The sequence below is a fragment of the Phocoena phocoena genome, chromosome 15 (genome assembly GCF_963924675.1).
Source record: "Phocoena phocoena chromosome 15, mPhoPho1.1, whole genome shotgun sequence".
NCBI lineage: Eukaryota > Metazoa > Chordata > Mammalia > Artiodactyla > Phocoenidae > Phocoena > Phocoena phocoena.
The window spans coordinates 22,356,049-22,367,691 of record NC_089233.1 but is presented as its reverse complement, the minus strand read 5'-3'; the positions used below and the strand labels follow the sequence as shown (position 1 = coordinate 22,367,691).

The window sequence follows — 11,643 nt, the reverse complement described above, 5'->3', positions numbered from 1 at the left end:
ATTTATTTGTAAATGATTACCTTGGTAACCGAGTGGTAAATGTATTAAAGGAGAATTTGAGAAATGCTTAGAAGAAGAATTCCTTCTTCTTGGAACCTGGTAACTTAGTGACTAAGTAAGGCAGATAGGGTTAAGGGCAAGGAGACACAGAAGTATGATGTCTAGGTGTTTGACTAAGTAAACTGGGAGAGGTGGTTTTAAGACTGAGAGGAATAAGTTTGGAGGCAGGAACACAGAATTCAATTGTGGTCATGATAATTTATCTATGCTGTCTATGAAATACTGAGGTTAGTGTATATTTAGTAATCAGCTGGATATTTAAGTTTGAACTCTGGGGGAAGTAAAGATTTTAATGTGGTTAGGAAATTATTGAGAGAGAGAGAGGGGGAATAAATGGAATGAGAGAAACTGTTGGTGTGCATGAGTCCTTGGAGAACAACAATACTTTAATAAAGAGGAAGAGAATCCAATAATCAATATTGAGAAAGAAGACTCAGAAGAGGCAGGATGTGATAACAGAAAGGTAGAAGAGAGCAATGAAAGGGCTGATTAACTTTGCTGTTTAATTTTAGCTACCCTTAATTAAATCTTCAGTCCACCAAAAGAGCCAGTCTGCCTACAAAAGGAGAGAGAGAGGGGAGGAGTGAGCAGGGCAGGGGCATTTGCTCAGAAGAGCAGGTATATTTTCAGACTGTAAGATCCAGCTTTTTGATGGAGTCATGACTTTTTTCAGTCATTCTTCTCTACCCACCCATGGGCACCATTCTGTCGTCCACATCCCTCCAGGGCCCAGGTACTCTGAAAAGAAGAGGGTCCTGGGAGAAGAGAAGCAGAGACCCCTGGGGCTGTGTGCTGGATATAGAGCCTGTCCCACAGTGGGTTTGGGAGGTCCAGATGTCCCAGCAAGCCCTGCAGAAGGTATAAGAGAATGTGATATCTGAAATGTGTAATGCAGAAAGGGCCCTACTAGGGTCTATCAGAACTAGGCTGATAGGATCTCTGCCATATTTTGTTGCTACTATCTCCCCACACAGCTACCAGGACAATTGAGTCAGGAGAAGATTACAGAGAACTCATACCAGCTCTTAAAAGACTTAGACCAGAAGTGACTTGTGTCACTTCCACCTGCAGTTCATTGTCCAAAAGTGGAATTCAATAGCCTCACCCTCACTATAGAAGAAGCTTGGACATGAGGGAGACGTGCACATGGAATCTTTAGAGAATTCTACTGTCTCTGAGGGACGAAGCGATAATAAACTCGCTCAGTGTCCCAGAGCTGGTAATGGATAAAGCTAGACTGAAACCCAGGCTGCCCGGCCCCAGAGCCTGTCTTCTTGACCACAATGCTGGTGTTACAGTTCCACACGGGAGATCTACTGAGATCCAGAGGGCACCTCGTGCACTTTCCTCCTGTCCCCATTCTCTTCTCAAAAGTGACTGCCTCCTCTGCTTGAGTAACAGGGTGTTTTGTACTCCATAATCTTTAGCTCACTATGGCCAGTCAGCCCTGCCTTCTTACTTGCTCCTCTCCATAAAATAAGAGTCTGTCCTGAGCAAGGATTCACCATGAATGCATTGGCCAGAAAGAGCAAGACCCACCCCTCAGAAGCCCGGCTTGCCCCTCAGCCCTAGCAGGGGTGTTCTAGCTGTCTCCAGCGGTCTCTGGTGGTGGCTTTGAGCAGAGGTATCTTTCTTCCTGGTTCAATGGAGGTTGGGAGGGAAAAGGTGCTGGGAAAGTTGCACCAGGATACTAGACATCCCCCATCCCCTTACAACTCCCCAAAATGGCTCTAGAAGAAAACAAACAGTACAAGCCACTACTTGTGACGATCCGGACTCATCCAATGCAACATCAATGTCAATCCAGTGTCTACATGCCTGGGCCAGGCACGCTGCAGACTTTACATTGTGCGAACCTTTCAAAGATCCCGTGGGACAAATCTTATTAACAACCACCCACTCCTCCACTTTTCAGATGAGAAGACAAAAGTTAAAAGAGGTAAATGGCTTGCCATGGGCCATCTTATAAGTGTCTGTGCCAGCACTTAAGCTCAAGACTTTGGGATTCCAAAGACCCTGCATCTTGCCAGTACACCACACTGTTTCTCTTAGAATCCCACGTTAGTACAAACAGCCAACATTGATTACGCCAAGCACTGTGTTATGTACGCTTCATGAATTATTTCATCTAATACTAACAGTGACAACAACAAAGAGCAACCATAGGAAATGGGTGTCACTATTAGCACTCGCATCTCACAGATAAGGACACTGAAGTGTAGAAAAAGGAGGTCCATGAAAGTCAAAGACAGCGTAAGCGGCAGACCTAATGCTTAAACCCAAATCTCTCTGCCTCGGATCACAGGCTTTAACTACTAGGCAACGCTGCCACCTGGCTGTCATTGAAACGAGAACATTGGAGACCTGGGACTGGGAGAGGGGAGCAGGTTAGCTACAGAGAACTTGTGAAAGTGCTCCATTTGGCTGTATCTGTTCATTCACGCTGCAAGGCCTCCCTACCATAACTGGAGATTACGTTATATAGTTTTTCTAACCGATTTTCTCTCCATGAGGGCTTGTGATTGCTTTCTGACCTGTTATACGTGAGCATCTCCTCCCCCTTCTGAATCATTCAATTCCTGCCAAGTTCTCCACCCCAGCTGTGGCCAGGAACCAGGTTCTGTTGTGTGCATAGAGAGAACTGAACTTCTGATCAGAGAGAACTGAACCCGCAAAGTCCCCATCCAAGACCTAACCCCAGTGTTTCCTAGACAGTACCAGGTAAGATGGAGGTGAATGACAGCTTCTTTGGGTGGGTGGGTGTTTATATGTGTGTGTTTATCTGCCACAGGGCAGTAAAGTATACACTGAACTTAAAATCTGAAGACCCAATTTCAAATTCTGGCAGTGCCACTTACAGCCCTTGAGCAAGTCTCTTAACTTCTCTGACACTTCTTTTCCTTTACTGCAAAATGAGTATGGTGATATCGAGAGAGAGAGCTGAATGGGAATATGCATGTGATATGCCTAGCACCGTGGCCGGCACATGGGTGATTGATTTAATGTTAGACAGCTCTGAATGTAGTGGGCTGTGGGAGGAGGGTACCGAGAGGGGCAAAAAAGACCCAGAAGTTAGACACTGGAAAGAAAACTCCATTATGCAGGAGTTTGTTCACAGTATATAAGGTGAATGCCTTTTATTAAAAAATATCTTTTAGGGCTTCCCTGGTGGCACAGTGGTTGAGAGACCACCTGCCAATGCAGGGGACACACGTTCATGCCCCAGTCCGGGAAGATCCCACATGCCGCAGAGCAGCTGGGCCCGTGAGCTATGGCCTCTGAGCCTGCGCGTCCGGAGCCTGTGCTCCGCAACGGGAGAGGCCACAGCAGTGAGAGGCCCGCATACCGCAAAAAAAAAAAAAAAAGAAAAAAAATATATCTTTTTAATATTTAACATGGAAGGGGCTGGCCTCAGAATTTGCTGGGAGTTAGAAGGCACCTCAACATTTACTGAGCCCTTATTCTGCATCAGACTCAGTGCTGGCAAAGTGATTTATATTGACTATCTTGCTAATCCTTGTGGAAGCCAGATAGTGGGTGTTACTATGATGCCCTCAAGTTTGGAGACATGAATGGTGGTCAAGATCACTCAGCTGGTACCCAGTGGAGCCAAACCTGGCTCTGTAGCTCTAGGATCCCCTATAACACGCTAAAATAAACAGCTTTTCAGTCCAAATGCTTGTGAAATCAAAGCTCTGTTGCAAGAACTCTTCAAGGCACTGTGCACCGGTCATATGGGATTAGGGTCCATATAATGACCTCGTTGTAACTTCATTACCTCTTTAAAGATTCTATGTCCAAATACAGTCACATTGTGAGGTATTGAGGGTTAGGACTTCAACATGTGAATTTTGAGGGGACACAATTCAGCCCATAATAAAGGATTAATTAATTTCCACATTATTTCTCTTGGTGTTGTTTTGGTTTTCAGCCACTTATTAAGGGGTTGTTTGCACTGTCCTTGAGTATTTTAAGGAGGATCCTGCAGTGATGTAAACACGTGTGTATAAAAATAGCAACTGAGTCTGGTTTCTTGCTCTCAATGAGCTCATGCCTGTGGAGACAGGTATGTGTTGGAAAAAATAGCAGGATAAGCAGGTTTTAGAACTAGCTCTGCTACTAAACTTGCCTTGAAACCTTGGGGAAATCCCTGTCCCTCTTGGGATGTTAGCCTAGAATGGGGGTTTTAAGCTCAAATGTCGACAAGAGCTGGATAGGTACAGTAAGTGCAGAAGCAAGTAGCTGTAACAACATAGGGAGTAGTGGAAACCCTGTTGAATTGGACAACATTCCATTTAATTTTCAGCTCCAACCAGTTGGTGCCAGGTTGAAATAAAGGCCCAGTGTTGCCAGGCCTTCTGAGTTTTCAAGAGAAATCTTCAATTCACATTGTAAATGAAATCTCCCAAATTGTAAATATTGGCAATTCAAATTTTTTCCTCCTAAGGATGAGGGTCAAACGTCTGAACCAGCTGATTATATTAGGGTCTTTCTTCCCATAAGTGCTCTGAACAAAAGACAGTACTGTTTATTGAGAGGCACTAAAAAGGAAGGGGACATACTTCAGTTTATGTGGTCTAAGCATCCACACAGACAAGGAAACTCTAAGGGATGAAGCTTTCCCATTATCTGTCCTCTTTTCTGCAGACAGTAGCAGGGCTCCGAGGGCAGCATCTAAATTAATTGGGGTTTGGTTATTGCGAGTCTAAACAGGTTGAAAATAAATTGAGTCAGGTTTTATGGATCTCTTTTATGGGTCTATTGTCAAACAGTATTATCTTATTGCTGAAACGGGGAGGAGGCTTAATTGTTTGCGGTGATGAAGTGCTTGAACCTCAGAGCTATCTGTGAAGTGGCTTTCTTCTCATAGAACAGAAGTTCTAGCTTAAGCCAATTTTCACAATCAAACTTCAAGAAGCATCCTCATAAATGAGCGTTCTGCTCCCATGTTAGAAGCACTTGTTGGGATCTGGAGTGGCAAAGAAACTTTATTTCACAGGTCAAGTGATGTATTGGTAATAGCTACCTGGATGCTGTCCTGGGGAAAACCCTGAGGCCAGATCCCAGTCCAGTAAGGAAGGCGCTGTGATATTAGCCTCCTCTGTCCTGAGTGTGGTGGTGCATATTTGTCAATATTCTTAGAGTCTCAAGTGACAGAAACCCAATCTCAGGCAGGAAAGACTGTTGGCTCATAGAATTCAGGACAGGATATTACCAAGACAGGGGTAGAGATGCAGACGGGCCTCAGGAACAATAGTTCTGAACCAGAGACTTGCATGCCTCTGAGATACTCTCTGCCCCTTATTTCCATGTCTCTGAAATCCTTCATGTTTTCTTCACTCACGCAGAGCAGTTATCTCCACATGACAGGAATTATAGCCACCGACAGTTTCCAAAGTGTGCATTTCATGGCTTCCACCTTATATACCCTTTGGTAACAACACACACACACAAATTTTGGAAAGGGATTATGATTAGCCCAGTTTGGATTTAAAAATCATGGGAAATGACTGCTCAGCTCTGGACCAGTCAACTTTGAAAAGGGGGTGGAATCATCTAAAAATATGTCAGTTTCCATGAGAACCATACATTTGGGCTCGGTGGGAAGAGAGGTCTCCAGAGCAAGGATAACATGAGGTACAGGACTTTCAAAATGATGAGTTTCTACCAAAAAGGGGATGACCACATGGCTGCCATCCCAGGGGGTACGAAAAAGAGGAGACCCTCAGAAATATGTGCCAACCTTATCTGGTAGCTATAGTCCCTCCCCATCATTTTTGGCCTCATCTGGGAAGAGAAATCCCCACCTAAATCAGTAAGTTGTGCCTTCCAAATTCCAGTGAGCTGAAACAAAGTTATCACTCTAGCAGTTAACCAGGAATGTGCCTTCATTTTGTGGAAGAAGTTCCTGCTCTAATGACCGACATATTAGCCGTCTCTTCTCAAGGCAGGTGGTGGCCTGAAATTCTGTGCCTGCTTCCTGAGGACTGCTCCACCATGCGATGGCTGATGAAGTTCCGGGTCCTCTGGGACATCCACAAATCTCGCTGTGGCTTCTACCCTGCCCCTCAGTGCCTGCGTTGCCAGTCTTTGTCGGGAGCTGGAGCCGCAAGATGGAATGACTACGATACACCTGAGGAATTTAACTTTGCAAGTGATGTACTGGACTACTGGGCTCAAATGGAGAAGGTAAGGAGGCACCCATGCTGGGCGGTGAGAACAGGATCGACCTCTTGCTCCTAGTAGGTTGAGGGGCACAGAACTAAGAATGGCTTCTGGCTAAGCTTACAAGTATCATGAAAAGCTTATATTTTGGGCTTCAATTCTCAGCCTGGACACTTCCTCAATTCTCTGAGCCCCAGTGGTTTTATCCGTGAAATGGGGATAATCTCATTTAAGAAACAAGTCAGCAGGTGAAAGTATCTGGTACACAGTCAGGTAACTGTGACCAAGTGTCAAGTTCTAATCACAGGTCAGCAAGTTGATGTTGGTCTGGATTCTCACCTTCAGCAACTGGAACTGTGAGTCTAACTAGAATTCCTCTCATCACACTTGGGCTTGACTTCAGCCCAATGCACGTTCTTGGTTTGTCTTTTACCAAGAGACAGACCAAGAGGGGAGCAGTGGTGACACTAGAAGTTGGGGTAGACAGTGGGTGGTGTTCCAGCTACTAAGTCCCAGCTGGTAATGTCCACATTGTGAAAACCCACTGAACACTGTCTTTGTACAGAAGAAAGAATTCACCTGAGATGGAGTAAGAGAGTTGATGTATTTTTAATTTCCCATGAACATACATTCATATGTTAGTATTCAAAGCTTACATGCCTTTCATAGGGACTTTTTTCCTACCTCCATCTTTTTCCTTTTTCTGAATTTCCATAATAACTCCAGGGAAAATAGAGCCCTCAGTTATGGAGAGCCCTTTTTCATGTGCCATGTCAAGCACTTTGCATTTATTATTCTGATTAGATGGACACTTTAATTTTCCCCATTTTCCAGTTGAGGAAACTGAGGTTCCAAGGGGTCAAATACCTGCAGAATTCACATACTTAATAAGTGAAGGAGCAGGATTTGGGTCCAGGCTGTCTGATTCTATAATCCACTGTTTAACCTGGTCTCACAATCTGATGATGTCCAAACATCTCTGCCTTCAGACCACAAACTGACTTTCATCACTGCCCAGACCAAAACTCAGGTTAGACCTTTTGAATCATGAGAAATGGCTGGAGAGGCCATCGTTTTTTTCCTGCATTTGTCTTCATAAAGTCCTTATTAGTTCACACATCAACCCCTGGAGATTATCACCATGTAAATATTTGCCCAGGGAATGCCGCGTCTTTGTTGGGTCATTGTCAATTCCTCCATATCTCCAAACTTCTCCTACCCCCAGCATCTCTACCCCATTTACATTCATTCTCACAACAGTTCTGATCTGTCTGTTTCTACTTTTCTAATTGCCTTGATCATGACCAGTGTCTCTCTAGTGACGTATGGTGTCTGACACCTAGCAATCCCTCAGGACACCTTTGTGGAATACATGAATTTTGAAACTTGCCTTATGAGCACTGTATGGATTGATGTTGCTCCCATGGAAGACCTTCTAGAGGGCACGCCACCGTAGTCTAGTCTGGCTTTCTGGGCCTCCCCTTACAACTTAACAAGCATCATTCAGAAACGGATCCATAACCTAATCAACAACACAACCCAAACCATAACAAATAGAATTGATTTTGACTCAATTTTCCACACATTTTACTTATTAAAAATGTTAAGTTAGAAATCCAACATTTTAATGTAACTTTTTTTTTAGCATAATCCAGGCAACATACGTCCAGGGGTGGAATATAGTCACTCATTCAGGCCACCAATTTACAACCCGTGACTATCCTTGGTAATTAAACTCTATATTACTCTAGGCTCCAAGGATACTACACTCCAATTGATTCATGGAGCAGCCTCCCAAATCTATTCATGAGAGGTCACGTTCATGTCCAAAATCATTCATTCTGTCTCTTTGATACTGCATTCATTCATTCAATTAGGATTTAGTGAGTACCTCACATGTGTTTTCAGGATACAAGTTTTTTCCTCTTCGGTTAGAATTATTCCTAGGTCTTTTATTCTTTTTGAGGCAATTGTAAATGGGATTGTTTTCTTAATTTTTCTTTGTGATAGTTAATTGTTCGTGTATAGAAATGCAACAGAAAAAAAAAAAAAGAAATGCAACAGAACCCACACAGTTCAAACCTGTGTTGTTCAAGGGTCAACTGTATTTGCTTTATGCATTAGGTACTCTTATGTTGGCTGCCTATATATTTACAATTGTTATATCTTGTTGGATTGATTCCTTTATCATTATGAAATGTCCTTGTTTCCCATTATGCTCTTTGTTTTATTATTTTATTTCTATTTTTTAAAATTTATTTTATTTATTTTTGGCTCTGTTGGGTCTTTTTTGCTGCGTGCAGGCTTTCCCTAGTTGTGGTGAATGGGGGTTACTCTTCGTTGTGGTATGCGAGCTTCTCATCGCAGAGTCCTCTCTTGTTGTGGAGCATGGGCTCTAAGAGCACAGACTTCAGTAGGTGTGGCTTGTGGGCTGTAGAGTGCAGGCTCAGTAGTTGTGGTGCCTAGGTTTAGTTGCTCTGCACCATGTGGGATCTTCTAGGACCAGGGCTTGAACCCATGTCCCCTGCATTGGCAGGTGGATTCTTAACCACTGTGCCACCAGGGAAGCCCCGCTTTTTGTTTTAAAGTCTATTTTGTCTGATATGTATATTGGCACACCAGCTTTTTTTTTTTTCACTTCCATTTATATGGAATACTTTTTCCATCCCCTCACTTTTTCAGTCTGTGTGTGACTTTAGATCCGAAGTGAGCCTCTTCACAGGATATAATGGGTCTTTTTTTTTTTTTTATCAATTCAGCTACTCTATGTCTTTTGATTGGAATATTAATCCATTTATATTTAAGTAATTATTGCTAGGTATGTACTTATTGCCATTTTGCTGTTTTCTGGTTGTTTTGGTAGTTCCTTTTTGGTTCTTTTCATCTTTTTTTCCTCTCTTCCCTTGTGATTTGATGACCATGTTTAGTATTATGCTTGAATTTCTTTCACTCTTCTGTGTGTGTACCTATTATAGGTTTTTGGTTTGTGGTTGTCATGACATTATATATATATATATATATATATATATATATTTTTATATATATGTTGTTGTTTTTTTAAGTTGATAATCTCCTAAGGTCAAATGCATTCTAACCACCCTATATTTTTACTGTTTCCCCCCATGTTTGTTGTTTTTGATGACATATTTTACATATTTTTCTTTTGCATATCCATTAACTACTTATTGTGGGTATAGATGATTTTATTTCCTTGTCTTTTAACATTCCTACGTAAGTGGTTCCTGATCTTGGAGAAGCAGCCTAATGTAGGAGATGTCCTATGGGCCCAGCAGCACACTCCCCTCTGGTCACCAGAGTTATATGCTCTAGAGTTATATGCTAGGGTCCCCCCCTCTATGGGCTATGTGGGCCCTTCTGTTGTGGCATGGCCAACTACCGTGGGTGCACTGGTCGTCAAGGCTGGCCCCCAGACTGGTTGGCTGACATTTCCTGTCTCATGTAATCGTTGCCAGCCTGTAGGCAAGGTTGGTCCCTGATGTGGCTGGCCATGTGGCCTGGGATGTTCCAGGGCTGATCTTGGCCCTCTGATGGGTGAAGCTGGATCCTGGGATAGCCGGCCATGGGGTTGGGGCACCTGGAGCTGGGGTTGGCCCACCGGTGATTTGGGGTCATCTTTAGATTTAATTTAACCCTGAAATTCCTTATTTATGTTCCAGAGTTGTTGTTTTTTATTTATTCATTCAGTACATATTTAACGAACATTTACTATGTACCAGGTGCTCTTCTAAGAGCTTTGATAAAGAATTTAAAAGTTATCACTATTTTTTTGTTGCTGTTTTATTGAGATATAATTAAAGTATAATTATCACTGTTTTCCTAAAAAACAAAAACCAGCAGTTTTTCAGGTCAAACTCAGCACACTAGCATGCATATCGAAATATTTAGACATAAAATCTGGGGTTTTCACTGCAGAAAAGCTTTTAGTAAAGGATTTAACTTTTTTTTTTAAATAGATAGGTTATTAAGATTTCTATTCATCAACTTTGGAAAGTTAAATTTTTTTAGCAATTTGTTCATTTCATTCAAAATGTCATAAAGTTATTTTTTGACATAAAGTTATTAATATTTTTATTATTGCTATTTTAATGTCTAAGAGTTGTAATAATGTACACTTTTTATTCTTGATATTTTTAATATGTTTATTCTCTTTTTTTTTTCTTGATAAGTCTTCCAAGGAGTTTACCAATTTTATAAATCTTTTCAAAACCAGTTTTGGTTTTACTGATATTCTCTCTTGTGTATTTGCTCTCCATTCCATTGATGCCTACTGTTATCTTTATTATTTCTTTTCTTGTATCCTCCCTTGATTTAATTTGCTATTCTTTTTTCAGCTTCTTGAAATGGAAGGTTATGTCCTTACTTTTAAGCCTTCCTTCTTTTCCAATATCTGCATTAAAAGTATAAATTTCCCACTAAGCACTCCTCTTAGGTACATTATACAAATTTTGATATGTCACATTTTATTATCATTAAGTTCAAAATATTTTTTATTTGCCTTTTGATTCTTCTCTGGCCATAGATTACATTAAAATGTATTGGTTAGTTTCCTGATAGTTGAGGTGGGTTTCTCATTATCTTCTTGTTAATGATTTCTAGCTTAATTCTATTGTGGTCAAAAAGTATACTCTGAGTTTTGAAATTTCTGGAGGTTAGTAAACATTACAAATGCAATGGAAGAGAATGTGAGTTATATCATTGTTGGGGAAAGTGTTTTATCTATGTCAATTAGGATTTAAATTCTATGAAATCTATCATATTCTATCATTAATTTACAGAAATTATAGAAATTCTACTTGTATTTCATTTTAATTAAAAATAAGGCAAGCCCTTTCTATAGGCAGTAAATTCTTATGTGTTTTAACATTCAGAAAGAATCACCTCATTCATCAATCACATGAGTAATTGATCTACCTTTCCAATTTTCCTTCTTTATATTTTAGTTAGAGATTAACAAGGAGTAGCTATGTAAGTTTTTGCTTATTTAAATCAACTGTATTTACCTATAATTTACCTAGAATACAACTCACACACTTTATATGATAGTTTAATAAGTTTTAGAACATTTCAAACACCTCAAAAATTTCCTTTTGTCCTTTCCTAGTCAATACCCCCCCATCCCCACCCTGAGCCCCAGGTAGACACTAATTTGCTGTCACTAGCCATTATATTTCTCTTTCCTAGGATTTCATAGAAATGGAATAATATAAGATGCACTCTTTTGTGTCTGGTTTCTTTTACTCAGCATGTTTTTGAGATTCATTCATACTGTCTTGTGTATTACTTCTTCATTCCTTTTTATTGCTGACTTAGTGTTTTATTTTTTAGATCTATTTCTCAATTTTCCTTTGGCTTCAAACCTCACTGCATAAAACTGTAAATCTCATATCCAGTTTAAAG

The 11,643-nt window shown here is 41.1% G+C and overlaps 1 protein-coding gene across 1 annotated transcript in view; it reads left to right on the top strand.

Moving 5' to 3' along the window:
- The first annotated feature begins 6,057 nt into the window (after positions 1 to 6,057).
- LOC136134932 (acyl-coenzyme A synthetase ACSM1, mitochondrial-like) overlaps positions 6,058 to 11,643 on the top strand; it is a 42,432-nt gene continuing 36,846 nt past the window's right edge. The window contains exon 1 of the mRNA XM_065892721.1: positions 6,058 to 6,249. Within this exon, the coding sequence (XP_065748793.1) occupies positions 6,058 to 6,249 (192 nt within the window). The remainder of the gene's footprint in view (positions 6,250 to 11,643) is intronic.